The sequence below is a fragment of the Manis javanica genome, unplaced genomic scaffold (assembly GCF_040802235.1).
Source record: "Manis javanica isolate MJ-LG unplaced genomic scaffold, MJ_LKY HiC_scaffold_25, whole genome shotgun sequence".
NCBI lineage: Eukaryota > Metazoa > Chordata > Mammalia > Pholidota > Manidae > Manis > Manis javanica.
In genome coordinates, this window is record NW_027332171.1 from 1,229,094 (window position 1) to 1,256,921 (window position 27,828).

The 27,828-nt window shown below is 38.9% G+C and overlaps 1 protein-coding gene across 1 annotated transcript; it reads left to right on the forward strand.

The window, feature by feature from the left end:
- The first annotated feature begins 15,180 nt into the window (after positions 1-15,180).
- LOC140847618 (olfactory receptor 5AN1-like) lies at positions 15,181-16,119 on the forward strand. The gene has a single exon (XM_073228331.1). The coding sequence runs from the start codon at positions 15,181-15,183 to the stop codon at positions 16,117-16,119; it is 939 nt and encodes a 312-aa protein (XP_073084432.1).
- The last annotated feature ends 11,709 nt before the right edge of the window (positions 16,120-27,828 follow it).

Consider the following 27,828-nt stretch of genomic DNA (forward strand, 5'->3'; position numbering starts at 1 on the left):
ATGGCGTATGATCCTTTTGATATACTGTTGAATTCTGTTTGCTAATATTTTATTGAGTATTTTTGCATCTACATTCATCAGGGACATTGGTCTGTAATTTTCTTTTTTGGTGGGGTCTTTGCCTGGTTTTGGTATTAGGGTGATGTTGGCTTCATAGAATGAGTTTGGGAGTTTTCCCTCCTCTTCTATTTTTAGGAACACTTTGAGGCGAATGGGTATTATTTCTTCTCTGTGTGTCTGATAAAATTCCGAGATAAATCCGTCCAGCCCCGGGGTTTTGTTCTTGGGTAGTTTTTTGATTACCGTTTCAATTTCTTTGCTCTTAATTGGTTTGTTTAACTTTTGTTTTTCTTCCTTGGTCAGTCTTGGGAGGTTGTATTTTTCTAGGAAGTTGTCCATTTCTTCTAGGTTTTCCAGCTTGTTGGCATATAGGTTTTCATAGTAGTCTTTAATAATTCTTTGTATTTCTGTGGAGTCTGTCGTGATTTTTCCATTCTCATTTCTGATTCAGTTGATTTGTGTTGATTCTCTTTTTCTCTTAAGAAGTTTGGCTAGAGGCTTATCTATTTTGTTTATTTTCTCAAAGAACCAGCTCTTCGTTTTGTTGATTTTTGCTACTGTTTTATTCTTCTCAATTTGATTTATTTCTTCTCTGGTCTTTATTATGTCCCTCCTTCTGCTGACTTTAGTCCTCATTTGTTCTTCTTTTTCAGTTTCGATAATTGTGATGTTAGACTATTCATTTGGGATTGTTCTTCCTTCTTCAAGTGTGCCTGGATCAGTATATACTTTCCTCTTAAGACTGCTTTTGCTGTGTTCCACAGATGTTGGGGCTTTGTGTTGTTGCTGTCATTTGTTTCTATATATTCCTTGATCTCTATTTTGATTTGTTCATTGATCCATTGATTATTTAGAAGCATGTTGTTAAGCCTCCATGTGTTTGTGAGCTTTTTTGTTTTCTTTGTAGAATTTATTTCTAGTTTTATACCTTTGAGGTCTGAGAAATTGGTTGGTAGAATTTCAATATTTTGGAATTTACTGAGGCTCTTTTTGTGAGCTAGTATGTGGTCTATTCTGGGGAATGTTCCATGTGCACTTGAGAAGAATGTATATCCTGTTGCTTTTGGATGTAGAGTTCTGTAGATGTCTATTAGGTCCATCTGTTCTAGTGTGTTGTTCAGTGCCTGTGTGTCCTTACTTATTTTCTGCCCAGTGGATCTATCCTTTGGGGTGAGTGGTGTGTTGAAGTCTCCTAAATGAATGCATTGCAGTCTATTTCCCTCTTTAGTTCTGTTAGTATTTGTTTCACATATGCTGGTGCTCCTGCGTTGGGTGCATATATAGTTATAATGGTTATATCCTCTTGTTGGACTGAGCCCTTTACCATTATGTAGTGTCCTTCTTTATCTCTTGTTACTTTCTTTGTTTTGAAGTCTATTTTGTCTAATATTAGTACTGCAACCCCTGCTTTCTTCTCGCTGTTGTTTGCCTGAAATATGCTTTTTCGTCTCTTGACTTTTAGTCTGTGCATGTCTTTTGGTTTGAGGTGAGTTTCTTGTAAGCAGCATGTAGGTGGGTCTTGCTTTTTTATCCATTCTATTACTCTATGTCTTTTGATTCGTGCATCAAGTCCATTTACATTTAGGGTGACTATTGAGAGATATGTACTTATTGCCATTGCAGGCTTTAAATTCGTGGTTACCAAAGGTTCAAGGTTAGCCTCTTTAGTATCTTACTGCCTAACTTAGCTCGCTTATTGAGCTGTTATATACACTGTCTGGAGATTCTTTTTTTCTCTCCTGTCTTATTCCTCCTCCTCCATTCTTCATATGTTGTGTGTTTTGTTCTGTGCTCTTTTTAGGAGTGCTCCCATCCAGAGCAGTCTCTGTAAGATGCCCTGTAGAGGTGGTTTGTAGGAAGCAAATTCCCTCAGCTTTTGCTTGTCCGGGAATTGTTTAATCCCACCATCATATTTAAATGATAGTCGTGCTGGATACAGTATCCTTGGTTCAAGGCCCTTCTGTTTCATTGCATTCAATATATCATGCCATTCTCGTCTGGCCTGTAGGGTTTCTGTTGAGAATTCTGATGTTAGCCTGATGGGTTTTCCTTTATACGTGACCTTTTTCTCTCTAGCTGCCTTTAAAGCTCTTTCCTTGTCCTTGATCCTTGCCATTTTAATTATTATGTGTCTTGGTGTTGTCCTCCTTGGATCTTTTCTGTTGGGGGTTCTGTGTATTTCCGTGGTCTGTTCGATTATTTCCTCCCCCAGTTTGTGGAAGTTTTCAGCAGTTATTTCTTCAAAGAGACTTTCTATCCTTTTCCTCTCTCTTCTTCTTCTGGTACCCCTATAATAAGGATAGTGTTCCTTTTGGCTTGGTCACATAGTTCTCTTAGTGTTGTTTCATTCCTGGAGATCCTTTTATCTCTCTCTATTTCAGCTTCTATACGTTCCTGTTCTCTGGTTTCTATTCCTTCAATGGCCCCTTGCATCTTGTCCATTCTGCTTATAAATCCTTCCAGTGTTTGTTTCACTTCTGTGATCTCCTTCCTGACATCTGTGATCTCCCTCTGGACTTCATCCCACTGCTCTTGCATTTTTCTGTGCATCTCATCCCATTGCTCTTGCATTTTTCTCTGCATCTCTGTCAGCATGTTCATGATATTTATTTTGAAATCTTTTTCAGGAAAACTGGTTAGGTCTGTCTCCTTCTCAGGTGTTGTCTCTGTGATCTTTGTCTGCCTGTGGTTTTGCCTTTTCATGGTGATAGAGATAGTTTGCAGAGGTGGTACGAGTGACTGCTGGAAGAGCTTTCCTTCTTGTTGGTTTGTGGCCTTCCTCTCCTGGGAGAATAGCGACCTCTAGTGGCTTATTCTTGGCAGCTGTGCACAGACAGGGCTTCTCCTACCTGCCCGGTTGTTATGGTGTTTATCTCCGCTTTTGCTGTAGGCATGGCCTGGCTGGGGCTGCTCCTCCAAAATGGTGGAGCCCCATTGGAGGGGCAGCAGCCAGGAAGCTATTTATCTCCGTAAGGGGCCTCTGTGCTCCCTTTTGCTGAGGGAGTTAGAGTGCCCAGAGATCCCCAGATTCCCTGCCTCTGGGCTAAGTGTCCTGTCCTGGCCCTTTAAGACTTCCAGAAAGCACGCTCCAAACCAAAACAACAACAACAACAATGAAAGAGAAAAAAAAAATCAAATAAATAATAAAAAAAAAAAGGAAAAACGCGCGATTTTCTTTGTCCTCAGGCGCCCATCTCAGGCACCCACTCTCCAGTCTTGCTGCCCTGTTTCCCTAGTGTTAGGGTCCCCATCCCTTTAAGGCTTCCAAAAAGCACTCACCAAAAAAAGAGAGAAAAAAAACCCACTCCCGTTTCTTTGTTCTCCGTCGTCGGCCTCAGGCACCCACTCACCAGTCCTTCTGCCAGGAGCCAGGGGAAGGGGCACTCGGGTCCCCCCGGGCCGGGGCTTGTATCTTACCGCTTTCACGAGGCGCTGGGTTCTCACAGGTGTGGATGTGGTCTGGATGTTGTTCTGTGTAATCTGGTCTCTATTTTAGGAAGAGTTGTCTTTGTTATATTTTCATAGATATATGTAGTTTTGGGAGGAGATTTCCACTGCTCTACTCACGCCGCCATCCTGGCTCTGCCCCCCTTGGGTAGTTTTTTGATTACCGCTTCAATTTCTTTCCTGGTAATTGGCTTGTTTACAATTTGTGTTTCTTCCTTGGTCATTCTTGGAAGGTTGTATTTTTCTAAGAAGTTGTCAATTTCTTCTAGGTTTTCCAGCTTCTTAGCATTTAGGTTTTCATAGTAGTCTCTAATAATTCTTTGTATTTCTGTTGGGTCCATCATGATGTTTCCTTTCTCGGTTCTGATTCTGTTTATGTGTGTTGATTCTCTTTTTCTCTTAATAAGTCTGGCTAGAGGCTTATCTATTCTGTTTATTTTCTAAAAGAACCAGCTCTTGGTTTCATTGATTTTTTTCTATTGTTCTATTTTTCTCAATTGTGTTTATTTCTTCACTGATCTTTATTATGTCCCTCCTTCTGCTGACTTTAGGCCTCATTTGTTCTTCTTTTTCCAATTTTGATAATTGTGACATTAGACTATTCATTTGGGTTTGTTCTTCCTTCTTTAAATATGCCTGGATTGCTATATGGTTTCCTCTTAAGACTGCTTTCACTGCGTCCCACAGAAGTTGGGTCTTTTTGTTGTTGTTTTCATTTATTTCCATATATTGCTGGGTCTCCATTTTAATTTTGTCTTGATCCATTGACTATTTAGAAGCGTGTTGTTAAGCCTCCATGTGTTTGTGAGCCTTTTTGCTTTCTTTGTAGAATTTATTTCTAGTTTTATATCTTTGTGGTCTCAAAAGTTGGTTGGTAGAATGTCAATCTTTTGGAATTTACTGATGCTCTTTTGTGGCCTAGTATGTGGTCTATTCTGGAGAATGTTCCATGTGCACTTGAGGAGAATGTATATCCGGTTGCTTTTGGGTGTAGAGTTCTATAGATGTCTATTAGGTCCATCTGTTCTAGTGTGTTGTTCAGTGCCTCTGTGTCCTTACATATTTTCTGTCTGGTGGATCTGTCCTTTGGAATGAATGGTGTGTTGAATTCTCCTAAAATGAATGCATTGCAATCTATTTCCTCCTTTAGTTCTGTTAGTATTTGTTTCAAATATGCTGGTGCTCCAGTGTTGGGTGTATATATATTTATAATGGTTATATCCTCTTGTTGGACTGAGCCCTTTATCATTATGTAATGTCCTTCTTTATCTCTTATTACTTTCTTTGTTTTGAAGTCTATTTTGTCTGTTACTAGTACTGCAACACCTGCTTTTCTCTCCCTATTGTTTGCATGAAATATCTTTTTTCATCCCTTGGCTTTTAGTCTGTGCATGACTTTGGGTTTGAGGTGAGTCTCTTGTAAGCTGCATATATTTGGGTCTTGTTTTTTAATCCATTCAGTGACTCTAAATCTTTTGATTGGTGCACTCAGTCCATTTATATTTAGGGTGATAGGTATATACTTACTGCCATTTCAGGCTTTAGATTCATGGTTACCAATGGTTCCAGGTTACTTTCCTTACTATCTAAGAGTCTAACTTAACTCACTTAGTATGCTGTTACAAACACAATCTAAAGGGTCTTTTATATTTATCCTCCTTTTTCTTCCTCCTTCATTCTTTGCGTGTTAGGTATCAAATTCTGTACTTTCTCTCTATCCCTTGATTGACTTTGGGGATAGTCAATTGAATTTTGCATTTGCCTTGCAATCAGCTGCTCCCCCTTCCCTACTATGGTTTTACTACCTCTGGTGACAGCAATCCAACCTTAGGAGCACTTCCATCTATAGCAGTCCCTCCAAAATAGACTGCAGAGATGGTTTGTGGGAGGTAAACTCAGCTTTTGCTTATCTGGAAATTGTTTAATCCCTCCTTCAAATTTAAATGATAATCTTGTCAGATAAAGTAATCTTGGTTCCAGGCCCTTCTGCTTCATGGCATTAAATACATCATGCCACTCCCTTCTGGCCTGTAAGGCTTCTGCTGAAAAGTCTGACGTTAGCCTGATGGGCTTTCCTTTGTATGTGATCTTATTTCTGCCTCCAGCTGCTTTTAACAGTCCATCCTTATCCTTGATCTTTCCCATTTTAATTACTATGTGTCTTGGTGTTGTCTTCCTTGGGTCCCTTGTGTTGGGAGAACTGTGGATCTCCATGGCCTGAGAGACTATGTCCTTCCCCAGATTTGGGAAGTTTTCAGCAACTACCTCCTCAAAGACACTTTCTATCCCTTTCTCTCTCTCTTCTTCTTCTTCTGGTATCCATATAATGTGAATATTGTTCCGCTTGGATTGGTCACACAGTTCTCTCAATATTCTTTCATTTTTAGAGATCCATTTTTCTCTCTGTGCCTCAGCTTCTTTGTATTCCTCTTCTCTAGTTTCTGTTTCATTTATTGTCTCCTCCACCGTATCCAACCTGCTTTTAATACCCTCCATCATGCTCTTCAACGATTGGATCTCTGACATGAATTCCTTCCTGAGTTCTTGGATGTCTTTCCATACCTCCATTAGAATGTTGTTGATTTTTATTTTTACCTCCCTTTCAGGAAGAGTCACAAGGTCCATATCATTTAAATCTTTCTCTGGAGTTGTATTAATAATTTTACTCTGGACAATGTTCCTTTGGCCTGTCATGTTTGTATATGGCGCCCTCTAGTGTCCAGAAACTCTATTCTGGAGCTGCTCAGCCCCTGTAGCAATGTCGGGAGGCACAGGGGAGTGGTACTGGTCTTGCGGGGAGGAAAGAGCTGTTCCCCTCCTCCTGGCTGCTGTGCCTGTCTCCATTGCCTGAGCAAGTGGGCCAGGCACACAGGTATAAGTTTTTGTCCCAGAGCAGCCAGATATGGATCCCTGCTTTCCGCAAGCAGCTGGAATCCCAGTCTCCTCAGTAACTCCACCTGTATTAACTTTCCAACCCAGTAGTCATGCGAGTCTCATGGAAGCACCATAAAATGTAGGTTTGTGCTCCCAGAGCAGATCTCCAGAGGTAGGTATTCAGCAGTCCCAAGCCTTCCACTCCTTCCCTGCTCTGTTTCTCTTCCTCCCTCTGGTGAACTGGGGTGGGGAAGGGGTTTGGGTCCCACAGAGGCACAGCTCTGGTACGTTACTCCATTAGGTGAGGTCTGCTCTTTTCTCCAGGTGTGTGCAGTCTGATGCCTGTTGCTATCTCAGGATTAGTTGTGCCAATTAAATTTTCTAATTGTATCCAGTTTTAGGAGGAAGCCTCTGTCTCCCTCTCATGCTGCCATATTAATCCCATCTCCTTCTAGAAGGATTTTCTCTAGTTCATTGAACAATGCTGTTTGTATTTTGAGTGGAACTGCATTGAATTTATAGATTGGTTTAGGCAGGATGGCCACTTTGACAATATTAATTCTTCCTATCCATGTGCATGGGATGTGTTTCCGTTTATTGGAATCTTCTTTAATTTCTCTTAAGAGTGTGTTGTAGTTTTCAGGGTATAGGTCTTTCACTTCATTGGTTAGGTTTATTCCTAGGTATTTTATTATTTTTGATGTAATTGTGAATGGAATTGTCTTCCTGATTTCTCTCTCTACTAGTTCATTCTTAGTGTATAGGATTTCCACTGATTTCTGTTAATTAATTTTGTATCCTGCAACTTTGGTGAATTCAGATTTTAGATCTAGTAGTTTTGGAGTGGATTCTTTAGGGTTTTGTTCTGTACAATATCATGTCATCTGCAAACAGGGACAGTTTAACTTCTTCTTTACCAATCTGGATTCCTTGTATTTCTTTGTGTAGTCTTATTGCTGTGGCTAGGACCTCCAGAACTATGTTGAATAGAAGTGGGTAGAGTGGGCCTCCCTGCCTTGTTCCCAATCTTTAGTGTAATGCTTTCAACTTCCCTCTGTTAAGTATGATGTTGGCTGTTGGTTTGTCATATATGGCCTTTATTATGTTGAGGTACTTGCCCTCTCTACACATTTTGTTGATAGTTTTTATAATGAAAGCTTTTTCTGCATCTATGGAGATGATCTTGTGGTTTTTGCCCTTTTTGTTGATGTGGTGGGTGATGCTGATGGATTTTCGAATGTTGTATCATCCCTGCATCCCTGAGATGAATCCCACTTGACCATGGTGTATGACCCTCTTGATGTATTTTTGAATTCAGTTTGCTATTATTTTGTTGAGTATTTTTGAATCTATATTCTTCAGGGATATTGGTCTGTTTCTTCCTTGGTCAGTCTTGGAAGGTTATGTTTTTCTAGGAAGTTGTCAGTTTCTCATAGGATTTCCAGTTTGATAGCATATCGATTTTCATAGTATTCGCTAATAATTCTTTGTATTTCTGTGTGGTCCATCATGATTTTTCCTTTCTCATTTCTGTTTCTGTTTATGTGTGTAGATTCTCTTTTTCCTTTAATAAGTCTGGCTAGGGGTTTATCTATTTTGTTTATTTTCTCAAAGAACCAGCTCTTGGTTTCATTGATTTTTTCTACTGTTTTATTCTTTTTAATTTTATTTATTTCTTCTCTGATCTTTATTATGTCCCTCCTTCCACTGACATTTGGTGACATTTGTTCTTATTTTTCAAGTTTCAATAATTGTGAGTTTAGACAATTCATTTGAGATTGTTCTTCCTTCTTTACATAGGGCTGGATTCCTATAAACTTCACTTTTTGAACTGCCTTCACTGCATCCCACAGAAGTTGGGGCTTTGTGATGTTTTTGTCATTTGTCTCCATATGTTGCTTGATCTCTGTTTTAATTTTGTTGTTGATCTATTGATTATTTAGGAGCATGTTGTTAAGCTCCTAATAAATAAAACCTCCATGTGTTTGTGAGCCTTTTGTTTTCATTGTACCATTTATTTCTAGTTTTCTACCTTTGTAATCTGAGGAGCTTGTTGGTAGAATTTCAATCTTTTTGAATTTACTGAGGTTCTTTTTGTGTCCTAGTATGTGGTCTATTCTGGAAAGTGCTCCATGTGCATTTGAGAAGAATGGTTATTCTGCTGCTTTTGGGTGTAGACTTCTGTTAATGTTTGTTATGTCCATCTGTTCTATTGCATTGTTCAATGCCTCTGTGTCCTTACTTATTTTCTGTCTGATTGATCTGTCCTTTGGATGAGTGGTGTGCTGACGTCTCCTGGAATAAATGCATTGCATTCTATTTCCTCCTTTAATTCTGTTAGTATTTGTTTCACATATGTTGGTGCAGCTGTGTTAGGTGCATATATATTTATAATGGTTACATCCCCTTGTTGGACTGCCCCTTTTATCATTATGTAATGTCCTTCTTTGTCTCTTGTGACTTTCTTTGTTTTGAAGTCTATTTTTCTTATACAAGTCCTGGAATGCCTGCTTTTCTCTCCCTATTGTTTGCATGAAATATCTTTTTCCATCCCTTCACTTTTAGTCTGTGTATATCTTTGTGTTTGAGGTGAGTCTTTTGTAAGCAGCACATAGATGAATCTTGCTTTTTTATCCATTCTATTACTCTGTTTATTTTGATGGGTGCATTTAGTCCATTTACATTTAGGGTGATTATCGATAGATATGTACTTATTGAAATTGCAGTCTTTGGATTCGTGGTTACCAAAGGATCAAGCATAGCTTCTTTCTATCTAACCATCTTACTTAACTGTCTTATTAAGCTATTATAAACACAGTCTGATGCTTCTTTATTTCTCTCCCTTATTATTCTTCCTCCTCCATTCTTTATATGTTAGGTGTTTTATTCTATATTCTTTTGTGTTTCCTTTGACTCCTTTTTGGATAGTTGATTTTATTTTTTGCTTTTAGTTAGTCTTTGGTTGTTCTTTTTTCTTTGCTGTGATTTAATTTTCTTCGGTGACATTTATTTAGCTATAGGAATGTTTCCATCTAGAGCAGTCCCTTTAAGATACACTGTAGAGGTGACTTGTGGGACGCAAATTATGTCAACTTTTGCTTGTCTGGAAGTTGTTTAATCCCTCTTTCAAATTTAAATAATTATCATGCTTGATACAGTATTCTTGGTTCAAGGGCCTTCTGTTTCATTGCATTAAATATATCATGCCATTCTCTTTTGGCCTGTAAGGTTTCTATTGAGAAGTCTGATGATAGCCTGATGGGTTTTCCTTTGTAGGTGACCTTTTTTCTCTCTCTGGCTGCCTGTAATACTCTGTCATCGTCTTTGATCTTTGATTTTTTAATTATTGTATGTCTTGGTGTTGTCCTCCTTGGGTCGCTTGTGTTGGCTGAGTGTGCTATGGTCTGAGAGACTATTTCCTTCCCCATCTTCAGGAAGTTTTAAGCAGTTATTTCTTCAAAGATGCTTTCTATCCCCTTTTCACTCTCTTCTTCTTTGTAATATAAATATTGTTCCATTTGAATTGGTCACACAGTTCTCTTAATATTCTTTCATTCCTAGAGATCCTTTTATCTCTCTCTGCCTCAGCTTCTCTGTATTCCTGTTCTCTGAATTCTATTCCATTAACAGTCTCTTGCACCTCATCAAGTCTGCCTTAAGCCCTTCTTTTGATTGTTTCATTTCTGTTATCTCCCTCTGGACTTCATCCCTTAGCTCTTGCATATTTTTCTGCAGGCCCATCACCATGGTTATGACTTTTATTTTGAATTCTTTTTCAAGAAGATTGGTTATATCTATCTCACCAGGCCCTCTCTCTGGGGTTGTCTGAGTGCTTTTGGAGTGGACCAGATTCTTCTGCCTTTTCATGGTGATAGAAGTGGATGCAGGCAGGTGGCGTGTGTGTCAGCTGGGAGAACAAAGTCCCTTCCTGCTTGTTGGTTGCTTTGCCCTTCTCTGCTGCCTGTGCCATCTACCCGCACACTGGGAGGCTGTCTCTGGGAAAATACCTGAGCTGCAGTGGGTGGGGTGGCCCTCAGGATAGCCTAGCACACTGTGGGTGGTCAGAGCTGTACCCACACATTGTGTGGGCACACTGTGAATGGTGTCCCTTCCTGCCTTCCAGACCTTGCTCAGGCTTCTGTTGCCAGTGCTGGTTACCCACACACTGGGAGGCAGTCTCTGGAATAATCTCCTGATCTGCCTTAAGCGAGTCGGCCCTCTGGCTAGCCTCCAGCACTGTGAGGGGTTACAGCCATGCCGGGTGTGTTCTCCTGCGAGAACAGCACCACTTCGTGCCTCCCAGACCTTGCTCCAGCTTCCGCTGCCTGTACTAGTTACCCACACACTCGGAGCAGACTCTGGGCTAACCTACTGAGCTGCCATGAGGAGGGCAGCCCACAGGATAGCCCAGTGCTTGAGGGTTTTGGCAGACATGACTGGGTGTGTTCTCCTGCAAGAACAGCACCGCTTCGTGAATTCTGGACCTTGCTCTGGATTCCTCTGTCTGTCCCGGTTAGCTGTGCGCTGGTAGGAGACTCTTTGTTGTTGCTGTGGCCGGGGCTGGTCTCCTACTGCTGTGCAGTGGTGGCAGGTCAGCTGTTTTTCTTGCAACACTAGCCGGGGGGGAATGAATGGCTGGGTGCTTATTGCCGTGCTTTGGGGCTGCTTTACCCCCCAGAGGGTTAGGGGACCTGAACTTCCTCAAGATTCCCAGCCTGCTGGGCTGAGTGTGCTGTGATGATTTTGTCCAGCTGTTGAGCCCTTGTCCCTTTAAGACTTCTCAAAAGTGCCTGCTTTTCTTTTGTCCCAGTGGAGCCGGCTGTCATGACTCATTTGCTGTCTCTATCTCAAATTTTAATTTTCAGTTTCTGTAATATCCAGCACACCATGCAATGTGTTTGTGCTCCTTGGGCAAATTACTAGGGCTGGTTATTTAGGAGATCTGTGCTTCCACTCAATCCCCACTCTGATTCTTTTCTTCCCACCAGTGAGCTGGGGTGTGGGGAGTGCTCGAGTCCCACCGGGTCACGGCTTTATATCTTACCCTTTTCATGAGATGCTGAGTTATCACAGATGTAGCTGTAGTCTGGCTATTGTACTGTATCTTCTGGTCTCCCTCTTAGGAATAGTTGTATTTCAAAAATATGTATGGTTTTGGGAGGAGATTTCTGCCGCCCTAATCAGACCACCATCTTGAGCCTTTGACTTAGTTATTTTATAACTGGAAATTTGTATCTTTTCACTACATTTAGATGTGTTTGTCTTTCAAAAAGAGGAAGAAACCATAATTGTGGGAATGATCTTACGTAGGTATTTGAAATGAAGCATCAGTAAGGCACTATGGTATGTTGACAAGTCCTCCAATTCAGAACACATAAATTACACCTACTATTTATAGAAGACATATTGTGGACTACGCACTCTGAAAGTGTTTTATAATCATTATTTTTTCACTTATGCATGAGATATAATGCCAAGACTCACAGGATTATTGTGATGATCGATTCAGGTCAGGTATTTTAGAAATGCCCATATGTACATATTTAAAATGAAAGTGCTTTGTAAATAGGGAAGTATTCCCAGACCTATTTTATTGATATGAGGCTCTTTAAACAGCAAGCTGTTTCATGCTTGGCAAGCCCCTTACCTCCTCTGACTTCAGATTCCCCTCTTGGAATTTGAAGGCATTAGACTCGATGATCCCTAGATCATCTGCAGCTCTAATGACTCCAAGTTTGTTAAAAGAAAAACTACCATCATGGGCTCATCATTGGACTATGGGGAGTAGGGAAAGGACACAAGAGAGACATGGCAAAGTGGGGATGAAGTGAGCAGGAAGAAAAACTCCATGACAACCATATCTCTGGAGAGCAAGTACTTTGGGCTTTTCTCTCTCTGACTTTTCTCCTGGCAGCACCGCCCTTGACAACACATTTGAGAGAACCCTGTGTGGGCATCTCTCTGGCTGTGAATGGACAGCCAGTTAATAGTCTTATGCTCTTGCTTGGAGTGTAATAGGGACCACCGGGAAAACTCCTTTGGAAAAGTAATAAGCAACTTCAACCTTTGGTGAGAACTCTGTGTTCCTGGGAGATCTGGGTCAAGGTGAGAGGGCAAGATTAGAGGGATCAGTGGAGTCTGTGCTGTCTCAATAGCCGTGTGGTTCCTCCCTATAGGACCTGTGTGGACAAGTCTTGTGGTCCTCAGTGTCCCCTGTTCATCACTCTCCCTCCCCCCCCACCTCCACACCCTCCACTTATGGCCCTTCCTTGGGTTATTTCATTACTCATGGTGTCTGACCTTTAACGAAAAGACTACTCTCTTAACTAAAAGTTTAGGTATTGCTTTGGACTGAGGGATAGAAATTGAGTCCTAGTTCTACAGTTTTTTAAGGATGTGGTCGTGAACTCTGTTACCTTCTCTTTTTTCACCTGTAAATGAGGATAATGGGATCATATAGTATCTACTGAGACACTGTCTATTGAGCCTAACACATTTCAGAAGTTCATAACTGAACTCTGAATAAAAAGTACTAATCTAATCAATTTTGGGAGAGTTTTCTAAGATCAAAACATGCTTGTCTGTCATCTATCCCAACAACCCTTTCATTTAAATTTTTTGTTTGAGGAATGTGTTTTACAATAATAATTAATATGGTATATATTTAAGTATATTGCTTTGATTCATAAGTTCTGAGTATTAACAGACAAGCTGATCACTGCATAACGACAGGACAGAGTGCTCATGTATATTTCCAGTGGCCTTTTGAAATACTTCAAATAGTTTTCCATTGTCATCTTTGGAGACTCTGGGCTATGGAGGCACTAGTGCTGGTGACACAATCTCAGAGATGCCCCAACCAGGCACAGGCAGATCTGGTCTGTCTCTCTTAGATTCTTTTACTTACAGTTTTCATCATTCAGCAGGATCCCGACTTTCTTAACCATATTTTCTAGCCTGCACAACTTGCCAATTGACCATGTCCTTAGTAGGTCAGATTGGAAAAGGTTTGGATTAACTATATCCACATAGTAAGATCTTCAACCATATTAATGTCAAGCACTGTTTCTTCTGCAAAATGTCTTGGGAAATGCTGAGCACATGGAAAATGTGAATCAAACAGAGTATGTTCAGATAATTTTCTCTTTTTCTCTAGGTTGCCAAATTTGAACAAGATAACATTTTCAGGATCAAGTTTTTCATAAGTAAAACAATCCACAATTCACTTTTTTGAGGGGAATGATGAATTACACAGAATATATTTAGTTATGGCTACTGCTATTATCAGAATATGATAAAAAATGAAGAATTTTAGTGTGACTGCTTCATCAAAGTTTGGATTTTTTTTCGGAATTTAATCTATCATGTTAGTATTTTGGACATGTATGTGAGAGGTTATAATTTTAAAAGATTTTCATTGACTGTAACTCATTTGGGATAAACAATTGAGAAATTGCATGGCAGGACTCTATGCAAAGAGTAGCAGAGAGATTTCAATTTCATCAACCGTAATTGATAAGATATGTGTATTTTTTAAATGTCACACTCAAAAGTGTTTAAAAACAGCATGGTGGGAAGTTTTCTCTTGATTTGTTGTTCTTCATGTTATAAATGCATGTGGTTTGTCTTCATGGCACCAGGTGATTTATTTGCTTTTCCATGAGGTCTGAGTCTACATCTGCCCAGAGGCAATGATGCCTGAGTGTCTGTAAGGCTGATGATGTTTCAGGAAATTCCCCATGTTAACCCATAAAGCTCTAGGATCCCTGGAATTCCCCTCCATGAGTACAACTGATACTCACGGCTATCTGTAAGCAATGATATGAGAGCCAACTTCTATTGAAACAATTATCTGTGCCAGATCATGTACGGAGCATTTTGGTGAATTTCCTCATATATATATAACCCTCCAGTACCATTATGTTTCAGGAGCTCTCCTTGTTCTCACTTAGTATAAGTGGCCAATCTTAGTGTGTTTAAGCCACTGGGACTGGTACATAGAGCAAGAGGGTATCAAAAGAAAAACTTCTAAGTCTGAACCTCTAACTACAGTCCCACGCTATTTCTCGGGTAGCAATATACCCTACGTTGATAATACACTGGGGTCAATAGTGAACTGTACTAGCCTTCCTTTGGTATATTTATATGAAGGTATCCCTAGAACAATTTTTCTATAACTTTATTGAGCTCACATGCTGTGTCTCCCAGAATATTATGAAAGTTATAAATTGTGTTACAATTTTCAGGTCTATTTGCAGATGATACATTAAACACATTTATATAAACATTTGGAAATTATTAGTAACATGGTAAATAATTTTTTCATGGATAATAGAAGAAATTTAAAAAGTCTGTTCAGAAGACCATGTGTAACAGAAGTCCTATTTCAAAATGATGTACACTGATGCTGCTCATGCTTTTGATTACATAAATAATTATCAGAGGTGTTTAAAAAACTTTTACTTTCATCAGTGATCTCTACTTCATATATAATAATCAGTTTAATAAACACACGTATAATAATCTATTGTTTTTTATAGTCTAAGTCAAATTTCTACATATATCTTCAATTCTCACGGCACCTCCTGCATTAATAGAGAACCTGACACTGAACAGATACTCCTGAACAATTCGAGATGAAAAGCCTAGGTTTTTGCACCAGGGCAGTAAGCATTTCCGTTTTTCTGGTGCTCAGTGAAGAAAAAAGATGGTACAAAGGAAATTGTCATGCGGTCACATTTCACTTGAGTCAGCAATGTACTACCTTGTCTCTTTTCTGATCTTAGGAGCACCAAGGCTATGATTAGAAGAGAAAATATTACAGAGATCACCCACTTCATCCTCTTGGGGTTCTCCGATTTTTCCAGGTTCAAAGCACTGCTCTTTGTTGTGTTCCTGGTGATCTACGTTACAACTCTGATTTGGAACCTGAGTCTCATCATCTTAATAAGGATGGATTCCCACCTCCACACACCCATGTACTTCTTCCTCAGTAACCTGTCTTTCCTAGATATCTGCTATGTGACCTCCACAGCCCCCAAGATGCTCTCTGACTTCTTCCAAGAACAGCATACTATAACCCTAGTGGGTTGTGCTGTTCAGTACTTCTTCTTTGCAGCCCTGGGACTGACTGAGACTTGTCTCATGACAGGCATGGCCTATGACCGCTATGCTGCCATTTGTAATCCACTTCTCTACTCATCAATCATGTCACCCACCCTCTGTTTTGGGATGGTGCTGGGGTCCTACATGGCTGGCATCTCTGGCTCTGTATCCCAAGTGTGTGCCATTCTTCAACTCCACTTCTGTGGGCCTAATGTCATTCGCCACTTCTTCTGTGACATGCCCCAGCTGTTAGTCCTGTCCTGCTCTGACATTTTCTTTGCCAAACTCTTACTTGCTATATTAGTAATGATCTTTGGGATAATAAATGCCCTTGTTGTCATGATATCCTATGTCTATATTGTCATCGCCATCATGAAGATCACTACAGCTAAAGGCAGGTCGAAGGCTTTCAACACCTGTGCTTCTCACCTGACAGTAGTTTCCCTCTTCTATACCTCAAGTAGCTTTGTCTATTTGAGTTCCAGCTCCGGTGGTTCTTCCAACTTTGACAGATTCGCATCAGTCTTCTACACAGTGATGATTCCCATGTTGAATCCCTTGATTTACAGTCTGAGGAACAAGGAAATCAAAGATGCCTTGAAGAGGTTGCAGAAGAAGGGAGGGTATTGCTGACATCACAAATTCTGAGATTTTTAAATATATTATACCTTGAAAATTGTCTGAATGCACAATACTGAGCATATGAACAGATTGCTACAAATTTCACACTACCTTTGGACAAAGAAGGTTTAATTTGATGTGGGTAGTATACCACATTTGACTAAGAGGTGATTCAAGTCCACACAAACTGTATATATTTAAGTCTTGGAGCTTCATAACTTTCAGTCTACATGAAGGGAGGTCTCATCATTTATTAATCTGTCCACATGTATTTGTGAAACATTAAGGTTTAGAAACTTTTGTCCTCTTCTTGATTCTGATACTGAGCCATGAGAAACACCTGGCAGAGGCCCCAGGAGTATAAAACCCTTGTCTACTAAATATTTTAAGGCAATGAGATGACAGAGATTGATATTTTTTGTTTCTGACCTGAGTAGAAGTAAACAGAGGTAGGGTTTGGACATTTGGATGGAAACAAAGCTATGCAGTTTGTCTGATTTTGCCTTCTGGAAACACCATCTGAGACAGGTAATGTTTGTTTAAGGTCTCTTTAGTGCTAACCATCTAATAAAGTTTTGTTCACATCCTTATGTCCACCAGCTGTAGTCTTCGAAAGAAAGAGTTTGTTTCGATCATAAAGTTGAATAGACCGAAGGATGTGGGCCCAGCAGTGCAATTTACTTACCAGTCTAATGATGTTGTTTCTGGCCTTTAGTGTCCAATGGGGATTTTTCTTGGGAGATGCATTCAAATTCCATGTCACAACCAATAGTAGTTTCTGAGACTGTGAGACTCAAACCCCTCTTTCTTTCCCGCATTAAATTCAGAAAATTTACCTTGGTTTACATAGCCAGTGGTTCACATGATCAAACCGTTTCTGATATTTCAGCATCTGTTCATGTTTGGTAAGAGGGGACATGTGAGAATTCATTGTAATAATAGAATACTGATATTCAATATTCCTAAACTGAAGAATAAAGAGGGAAAACTGGTATACATCCTCTCCTATTGTCCATTTTCTGCTCCATTGATTTTTGGTTATATGAGGTGATATAATAGATGGAGTAGGATGGTTAGAGTTACTTTAATTCTGATATGTTTCTGGAAGCCTTAAAGACCATGAGAGAAAATGAATAGTAGGATAGGCAGAGTTCTCACCTCTCGACAGGTTTTACAAATGTTTTGGTCTTTGTGATGTGATTAAAAGAGTAGCAACATGCGTAATAGCGCTGACTATTGATGTGCCTGATTGATGTCAGACTTGAATAAGCTGATCCAAAATAGATGTCATTGCAATTACAGATTATCTTTGGCAATCACTGGATTCTTAATGATATTTTGAGTGTGAATTGTGCTCAGTGACATGAATTATTTCATTTAGTGAAGAACTGTAAGTGAAGAGGTATTTGAAGGCTTTGCCTAAGCTTTCAATGGCTTCCACATGGGCAGGACTGAGCTGAGGGAAATTACTGCACCTCTGGAAAGTATGTGAGGGCTTTCCTCCTGCCCAGGAAAGAAGTGCAGTACGAACAGATGTGCGGCCTCTGTGCCACCATAGGCGTGCTATCTGAGGCATTGCTTCTGAAAAATGTATAATAATGGGTGACAGGTCTGTTTCGATGGGGCCATGAGATCTTCCTTAGGTGAGAGACCTCTGTTAGGTTTATAAGATAGAATTTATTAGCTCTTGTGAAAAATACTGCTATAAATGTGGAGGTGCAGGTATCTTTAAGTGTCCTGTTTTTATTTCCACTGCGTATTTACACATAAGTAGTATTGCTGGGTCATATGGCAGTCCTATTAATAGCAATTTGAGGAATTCCATACTATTTTTAATTGTGGCTAAAAGAATTTACATTCCCCAATGAGTGTATAACGGTCCATTTTCTACATGTCCTCACCAACATGTTATCTTTTATCTTCTTGATGGTGGCCATTCTAAAGGTGTAAGGTGAATCTCATTTTGGTTTTCCTTTTTCATTTCCTGGGTTGTTAATGTTGTTAAGTACCTTTTCACATACCTGTTGGCCATTTGGTTGTCTTCTTGGAAAAATTTCTGTTCAGTTCTTTCGCCCATTTTTCATGAGCTTGTTTGTTGTTTTGTTCTTGAGTTGTATGAGTTCTTTGTATCTATGGGTATTAACCCCTTATCTAATACACAGTTTACATATATTTTATGATATATGGTTCACAGATATTTTGTATCATTCTCTGTGTTTCCTTTTCACTGATGCTTGATTGCTTCTTTTGTTGTGCAGAGGCTTTTTAGTGTTATGTAATCCAATTTGTTGATTTTTCCTTTTGTTCCTTGTGCTTTTGGAGACATATCCAAAAATTGTTTCTGTGACCAATGTCAAGGAGTTCATTTCCTATCTTTTATTTTTGGAATCTTATGGTTTAATGTCAAATCTTTAATTTATTCATGGTTAATGCTTGTGAATGGTGGACAATAGAAGTCCAATTTCATTCTTACGCATGTAGTTATTCCATTTTTCCAACACCATTTTTTATAGAGATGAGCCGTCCCCATTGCACATTTTTTACTTTCTTTCACATATTAGAATATGTTCCAAACAAAACAAGATAAAACTCTAGAAACAGACCTATACATGCAAGGGTTTATTTACAGACTCTATTTGTTTTGTTGGCTTATCTATTTTTAAGGTAGGCCCATATTGTTTTGGGTAGCAAAGCCTGTGGCCTAATTTGAAGTCATGTATGTGATGCTTCCAGTTTTGTTCTTTTTCAGAAGTGCTTTGGCTATTGAGTGTCTTTTATGGTTTCATGCAAATTTTAGTATTGTGTTTTCTATTCCTGTGAAAAATGCCATCAGAATTTTGATAGAGATTGTGTTGAATATAGAGATGGGTGTGAGTAATATGGACATTTGAAGAATATTGATTTTCTTCCAGGAACACAAGTTATCTTTCCATTTGTTTGTGTCTTCAGTTTCTTTCAGCAATTATTGTGCTTTTCATACTACAATCTTTCACTTCCTTGATCAAGTTTACTACTAAGTATTTTATTGTTTCTAATGTTATGGTGGATGGGATTATATTATTTACTTCTTTTCCACATGTTTTATTGTTAGTGTATAGGTATGCAACTGATTTCCGTATGATGATTTTATATCCTGCTACATAATGAATTTGCTCCAAGAGATTATTGTTTGAATATCTAGAATGTTTTTTATATAAGAATATATCATCTTCAATAATGACAATTTTCATTTTTTTGTGGAGATGCCTTTCATTCCTTTCCTTGCCTGATTGTTCTAGCTAGGACCTCTAGTACTGTGTTGAAAAGGAGGAGTGAGATAAGGCATACTTGCTTTGTTCTTAATCTTAGAGAACAAATTTCAATCCTTCTATTTTTCCTATTGTTAGCTGTGAGTTTGTGATATATGGTCTTAATTGCGTTGTGGTATGTTCCTTCAAATATTCAATTTGCTGAAGTTTTTATTTTGTCAATTTTTTTGCATCTTTTGAGATCATATTATCTTTATCTTTTATTGTATTAATGCAGTGTGTCTATTTTATGGATTTTTATGGTGTGAACGATCCTTGCAAATCAGGGATGAATTCATCTTGATCACGGTGTATGATCTTTTTGATGTGTTGTGGAATTAAATTTATCAATATTTTGTCAAGAATTTTTGCATCTGTATTCATCACAGCCATTGGTATATAGTTTTGATTTCTTAAAGTGTCCTTATGCATTTTTGATATAAGGATAATGTTAACACCATATATAGTTTAGCATAAGGCTTGGGGTTAATGTTAGGATTAGCTTTATCTCTTTTTTTTGTTAGTCTTGGGAAGGTCTGTCAATTTGTTTACCTTTAAAATACTAGCTTTTAGTTTCTTTATCATTTCTTTCACTTTTATCCTCTTTAATCCATTTATTTCCACTGTGATCTTTGTTATCTCCTTACTCATGCTCACTTTTTCATGGTCTATATTTTCATATCTATTTTCGTGTTTTCAGAAGTTAATTTGTTTATGTGAATCTCTTAACTGTACAGATGTACTTTTGTTGATGTGTGGATGCTGAGTTTTACTTGTCAAAGGGGACAGGAGGTTCTGGTTCAGGTAAGTAGCCCAGGTGGACCCTGAACTCATCTCTTCCCAGAAACACAGAAAATCTACAGTTCCATACAGTGCACTTTTCTCTGAGAGAAATTCATCAGCTAGCTGACTCTTTCATGTGCAACTAAGAAAAAAGCCCGTGTTGAGACAGGGAAGACAGATAGAGAGGCAGTCTCAATGGTAACCCCATCCCTGGGCACAGTCATATGCAACTCCCAGATTCTCCTTGAAGAGTGAAGAGGTTGCTCCAACTGTCAGTGTCCCAACAATGAAGATTCCTCCTGAGGCATGATGCCCCCAATAACTTCTAGGTCTGAAAGTCAACTGGACTTAAATCTACAAGGCCCACAAAATTAGAGCATAGAGACATTTCTCACGGATTTTCTCCCAGGTCTTAGTGTAGGGGTATCATTCCGAAATATCCAGCTCCCAGCGCCTCAGTGAAAAAGACCTATTTGCATATTGTAAAAGCTGCAGACAAGTGTGAAGCTTCTAATTCAACACACACCTACCAACAGAATGCGATCTTGGTTGGAGACTAGGGCGGTCTGTAGATGCCGGCTTTGCATAGCCTCCCTGCCCCACTCCACGTCACCAGTCTCTCCTGTGAAGGAGCTTGTGCACATACTTGGTGCCCCAGGTTTTGTGATTGCTGCTCAGAATATACATCCCTTGTCTGCCTTGCTCTGTTGGTTACTGGGGCTTGCACTCATGGGTCACAGAGGTCTGTAGCACACAAACAAGTAGTTCTTAACAGACTTTCATCCCCAGAACTTAGTGCAGAGGGCATAGAAAGAAACACCTAACCTCAGTATTTCATCAAAATAAATCTACTTACCTACTTTCAATATGCTTACTGCATGTCTGGTACCAATTACCCTGCCTCTAGTTGTTGAATGGGAACCCTCTTTTTCGGGTCACTGACTGCTATTGTTATGCCATAAACTGCTAGGAGCTACTAAGAAGACCAAAGGCTGCTGGGAAATCACAAAGGTTTGGGAGATAAATATGAGATAAGCCCCAGATGGATGATAGGTTTCATCTACACAAGATACACTATGAATACTAGGAGAGGTAGTGGTTGTTTTCTTTTTTATTCACAGAAACCAATACACAGAATACAGAAAAATGAACAGAGCAATATGTCCAAAGAAAAGAACAAGATAAAACTCTAGAAAAGACTTACTGAAATAGGGATAAATGATTTACCTGATGAGTAGTTCCATTTATGATGGTAAGCGTTTTCACCAAGGTTAGGAGACTTTAAATGAACAAAACGAGCATTTCAATAAGGGCTACAAAATATTAGAAATTATCAAATAGAATCACATAGAGGCAGAATAAAATAAACTGAAAAATTCAAAAGAGATTCAGCCATACTGGTTAAACTAGAAAAAGTATCAGTAAAATTGAAGATTGGTCAATGCAATTCATTATTTCAGAAGAGCAAAAAGAATAAAGGATGAAAAGAGTGAATGTAGCTTAATGGACTTAGAGGAAACTATCAAATACATCAGTATTTTCATTATAGAAGTCTCAGAAGGTGAAAGGAGAGTGAAATGGATGAAAGCTTATTTCAATAAGTAATGGTTGAAAATATCCCCTACCTGTGGGGAAGGAATGGACATCCAGACCTAGGAATCACAGAGTACTCTAAATAATATAAATCCAAAAAGAAACACACCACAGTGTCTTATAAATAAAATATAAAAATATGGAAACAAAAATCTTCAACTGAAAGAGAAAAACAACTTGCTATGTACAAGAGAACCTAAGGAAGACTATTAGTAAGTTTTCCAGCAGAAATATTGCAGGCCTAAAAGTGAGTGGCCCAATATATTCAATGTGTTGAAAAATATATGCCATCCAAGGACAGTCTACTGTATAAGCTGTCTTTCATAATTGAAAGAGCAATAAAGAGTTTATCACACAAGGAAACCTAAAGAGTTTACAGGATTAGTTTTTTTTGTAGATAATTATTTTTTATGGAAAGGTAGTTGACACACAGTATTACATTAGTTTCAGGTGTACAACACAGTGATTCAACATTTATATACATGATAATTCTAGCTACCAGCTATCACCATACAAAGTTGTTACAATATTTTGACTATATTCCTTATGCTATAAATTACATCCCGGTTACTTATTTATTTTACATTTGGAAGTGTGTACTTTTTTTTTTGAGAGGGCATCTCTCATATTTATTGAGAGATTTTATTGTTAACAACAATAAAATTATGTATAGGTGAGTCAATGCTCAATGCACAATGATTAATCCACCCCAAGCCTAATTTTCGTCAGTCTCCAATCTTCTGAAGCATAACGAACAGGTTCTTAGATGGAGAACAAATTCTTACATAGTGAATAAGTTACATGGTGAACAGTACAAGGGCAATCATCACAGAAACTTTTGGTTTTGCTCATGCATTTTGAACTATAAACAATCACTTCAAATATGAATAATCATTTGATTTTTATATTTGATTTATTTGTGGATACCACATTTCTCTCTTTATTATTATTATTTTTAATAAAATGCTGAAGTGGTAGGTAGATACAAGATAAAGGTAGAAAACATAGTTTAGTGTTGTAAGAGAGCAAATGTAGATGATCACGTGTGTGCCTGTAGACTATGTGTTAATCCAAGCTAGACAAGGGCAATAAAAATCCACAGATGCAGAAGGTTTCTCTCAGAACAGGGGGGATGAGGTTCTAAGCCTCACCTCTGTTGATCCCCAATTTCTCACCTGATGGCCCCCCTGTGACTGTGCCTGTCTTAGGTTGTTCCTTCCTTGAGGAATCTTACCCATCTCTGGCTAACCAGTCATCTTCCGGGGCCATACAGGGAAATGTAAAGTTGGTAAGTGAGAGAGAAGCCTTATTGTTTGAAAAGGTTAGCTTTCTACTTGTTTGCATATTTATGCCCTGTGGCTTCTATGCCCAGAATTTTTCTTGAGGTATCTTTACCACTTGGAAGAATTATGATACTCGGTAAATTCGGTATGAGGCACAAATTCTATTTAAGTGTTGTAATTAGGAAGGAAGAAGAAAAGCTATAGAAGTAGCAGGCGGAAGAATACATGGGAAGATTGATTATTTCTTTGACATATCTTCTTGTAGAGTAACTTCAGCATGTATAGGTTTAAAACTACTAATTTAATTGCGCACACACATTAACAAAATAGGAGTACAGTTACATAGCCAAAGCAGACCTATAGTTACCAGCCATCTCCAGTGAAACCAAGAAAACCAGTTAGGCACCTTAGGCATTTGTGAAAACTTATCTATGATATGGTGGATATCGTCCAACTGAACTTGAACAGTCTGAGAGAAATCAGACAAATTAAAACAACCCATCCCTGGGGACTGTTCACATCCCATATGTTCTTTTAACAGTAGATAGTCTGTAGTTGTAAGATTTTGGGGTGCTACAACTTGCACTTCTCCTAATTCTTGGTTGAGTTCCAACAGTATAGATCCATTCAAATTTGTTGTTTTACTCTATGCACAGGCCAGCTTAGATATCTTCTTCTTCATTCCCATGGCAAGTCCAGGAACAGGTGGGATGAGTGCATCTACAGCTGTAGCAGCACGTGGATCTTTGTTGGGGTTTTTTGATGATCATCTTCTGGTATGAGTCTTCCAGAGAGTGCTGATGTTGTTGGTTTTTTTCATATCATATCTTAGTTCATTTTCTGGGTAGCCAAATTAGGCTTTGATCCTCTGTATAAACACAAACAGACCCTTTGCCTACACTTTTGTATGCCCTTTATACCATTGTGTAGATCTCACTGGAGGTCACCACACAGGAGCTGCTTTTTTTTTTTGTTATCATTACTCTACACTTACATGATGGATATTATGTTTACTAGGCTCTCCCATATACCAGGTCCCCCCTATAAACCCCTTTACAGTCACTGTCCATCAGCATAGCAAAATGTTGTAGAATCACTACTTGTCTTCTCTGTGTTGTACAGCCCTCCCCTTTCTCTCAATCCCCCCATGCTTGCTAATCTTAATACCCCCTTCTTCTTCCCATCCCCTTATCCCTCCCTACCCACCCATCCTCCCCAGTCCCTTTCCCTTTGGTACCTGTTAGTCCATTCTTGAGTTCTGTGATTCTGCTGCTGTTTTGTTCCTTCAGTTTTTCCTTTGTTCTTATACTCCACAGATGAGTGAAATCATTTGGTATTTCTATTTCTCTGCTTGGCTTATTTCACTGAGCATAATACCCTCCAGCTCCATCCATGTTGCTGCAAATGGAAGGCTTTGCCCTTTTCTTATGGCTGAGTAGTATTACATTGTGTATATGTACCACATCTTCTTTATCCATTCATCTATTGATGGACATTTAGGTAGCTTCCAATTCTTGGCTATTGTAAATAGTGCTGCGATAAACATAGGGGTGCATCTGTCTTTCTCAAACTTGACTGCTGCGTTCTTAGGGTAAATTCCTAGGAGTGGAATTCCTGGGTCAAATGGTAAGTCTGTTTTGAGCATTTTGATGTACCTCCATACTGATTTCCACAATGCTTGAACTAATTTGCATTCCCACCAGCAGTGAAGGAGGGATCCCCTTTCTCCACAGCCTTGCCAACATTTGTTGTTGTTTGTCTTTTGGATGGCAGGCATCATTACTGGTGTGAGGTGATACCTCATTGTAGTTTTAATTTGCATTTCTCTGATAATTAGCGATGTGGAGCATCTTTTCATGTGTCTGTTGGCCATCTGTATTTCTTTTTTGGAGAACTGTCTGTTCCATTCCTCTGCCCATTTTTTAATTGGGTTATTTGTCTTTTGTTTGTTGAGGCATGTGAGCTCTTTATATATTCTGGATGTCACGCCTTTATCGGATCTGTCATTTTCAAATATATTCTCACATACTGTAGGGTTCCTTTTTTTTTTCTATTGATGGTATCTTTTGCTGTACAGAAGCTTTTCAGCATAATATAGTCCCACTTGTTCATTTTTGCTGTTGTTTTCCTTGCCCGGGGAGATATGTTCAAGAAGAGGTCACCCATGTTTATATCTAAGAGGTTTTTGCCTATGTTTTTTCCCAGGAGTTTAATGGTTTCATGACTTACATTCAGGTCTTTGATCCATTTTGAGTTTACTTTTGTATATGGGGTTAGACAATGGTCTGGTTTCATTCTCCTACATGTAGCTGTCCAGTTTTGCCAGCACCATCTGTTGAAGAGACTGTCATTTTGCCATTGTATGTCCATGGCTCCTTTATCAAATATTAATTGACCATATATGTCTGGGTTAATGTCTGGAGTCTTTAATCTGTTCCACTGGTCTGTGGCTCTGTTCTTGTGCCAGTACCAAATTGTCTTGATTACTATGGCTTTATAGTAGAGCATGAAGTTGGGGAGTGAGATCCCCCCTACTTTATTCTTCTTTCTCAGGATTGCTTTGGCTATTTGGGGTCTTTGGTGTTTCCATATGAATTTTTGAATTATTTGTTCCAGTTCATTGAAGAATGTCGCTGGTAGTTTCATAGGGATTGCATCAAACCTGTATATTGCTTTGGGCAGGATGGCCATTTTGACGATATTAATTCTTCCTAGCCACGAGCATGGGATGAGTTTCTATCTCTTAGTGTCCCCTTTAATATCTCTTAAGAGTGACTTGTAGTTTTCAGAGTACAAGTCTTTCACTTCTTTGGTTAGGTTTATTCCTAGGTATTTTATTTTTTTTTTGATGCAATTGTGAATGGAGTTGTTTTCCTGATTTCTCTTTCTGTCAGTTCATTGTTAGTGTATGGGAAAGCCACAGATTTATGTGTGTTGATTTTGTATCGTGCAACTTTGCTCTATTCCGATATCACTTCTAGTAGTTTTGTGGTAGAGTCTCTAGGGTTTTTTATGTACAGTATCATGTCATCTACAAATAGTGACAGTTTACCTTCTTCTTTACCAATCTGGATTCCTTGTATTTTTTTGTTCTGTCTGATTGCCATGGCTAGGACCTCCAGTACTATGTTAAAGAACAGTGGGGAGAGTGGGCATCCCTGTGTAGTTCCCGATCTCAGAGGAAAAGCTTTCAGCTTCTAGCTGTTCAATATAATGTTGGCTGTGGGTTTATCGTAAATGGCCTTTATTATGTTGAGGTACTTGCCCTCTATTCCCATTTTGCTGAGAGTTTCTATCATAAATGGATGTTGAACTTTGTCAAGTGCATTTTCAGCATCTATGGAGATGATCATGTGGTTTTTGTCTTTCTTTTTGTTGATGTGGTGGATGATGTTAATGGACGTTCGAATGTTGTACCATCCTTGCATCCCTGGGATGAATCCCACTTGGTCATGTTGCACAATCCTTTTGATGTATTTTTGAATTCGGTTTGCTAATATTTTGTTGAGTATTTTTGCATCTATATTCATCAGGGATATTGGTGTGTAGTTTTTTTTTGGGTGGGGTCTTTGCCTGGTTTTGGTATTAGGGTGATGTTGGCTTCATAGAATGAGTTTGGGAGTATTCCCGCCTCTTCTATTTTTTGGAAAGCTTTATGGAGAATGGGTATTATGTCTTCCCTGTATGTCTGATAAAATTCCAAGGTGAATCCATCTGGCACGGGGGTTTTGTTCTTTGGGAGTTTTTTGATTACCGCTTCAATTTCGTTGCTGGTAATTGGTCTGTTTAGATTTTCTGTTTCTTTCTGGGTCAGTCTTGGAAGGTTGTATTTTTCTAGGAAGTTGTCCATTTCTCCTAGGTTTCCCCACTTGTTAGCATATAGGTTTTCATAGTACTCTCTAATAATTCTTTGTATTTCTATGGGGTCCGTAGTGATTTTTCCTTTCTCGTTTCTGATTCTGTTGATTTGTGTTGACTCTCTTTTCCTCTTAATAAGTCTAGCTAGAGGCTTATCTGTTTTGTTTATTTTCTTGAAGAACCAGCTCTTGGTTTCATTGATTTTTGCTATTGTTTTATTCTTCTCAATTTTATTTATTTCTTCTCTGATCTTTATTATGTCCTTCCTTCTGCTGACCTTAGGCCTCATTTGTTCTTCTTTTTCCAATTTCGATAATTGTGACATTAGACCATTCATTTGGGATTGTTCTTCCTTTTTTAAATATGCCTGTATTGCTATATACTTTCCTCTTAAGACTGCTTTTTCTGTGTCCCGCAGTAGTTGTGGCTTTGTTTTGTTGTTTTCGTTTGTTTCCACATATTGCTGGATCTCCATTTTGATATTGTCATTGATCCATTGATTATTTAGGAGCATGTTGTTAAGCCTCCATGTGTTTGTGAGCCTTTTTGCCTTCTTTGTACAGTTTATTTCTAGTTTTATGCCTTTGTGGTCTGAAAAGTTGGCTAGTAGGATTTCAGTCTTTTGGAATTTACTGAGGCTCTTTTTGTGGCCTGCTATGTCGGCTATTCTGGAGAATGTTCCATGTGCACTTGAGAAGATTGTGTATCCTGTTGCTTTTGGATGTAGAGTTCTGTAGATGTGTATTAGGTCCATCTGTTCTAGTGTGTTGTTCAGTGCCACTGTGTCCTTATTTTCTGTCTGGTGGATCTGTCCTTTGGAGTGAGTGGTGTGTTGAAGTCTCCTAGAATGAATGCATTGCAATCTATTTCCTCCTTTAGTTCTGTTAGTATTTGTTTCAGGTATGTTGGTGCTCCTG

What these genes read in the sequence shown, in the direction of transcription:
- LOC140847618 (XM_073228331.1), top strand. Translation starts at nt 15,181, where the DNA reads ATGATTAGAAGAGAAAATATTACAGAGATCACCCACTTCATCCTCTTG.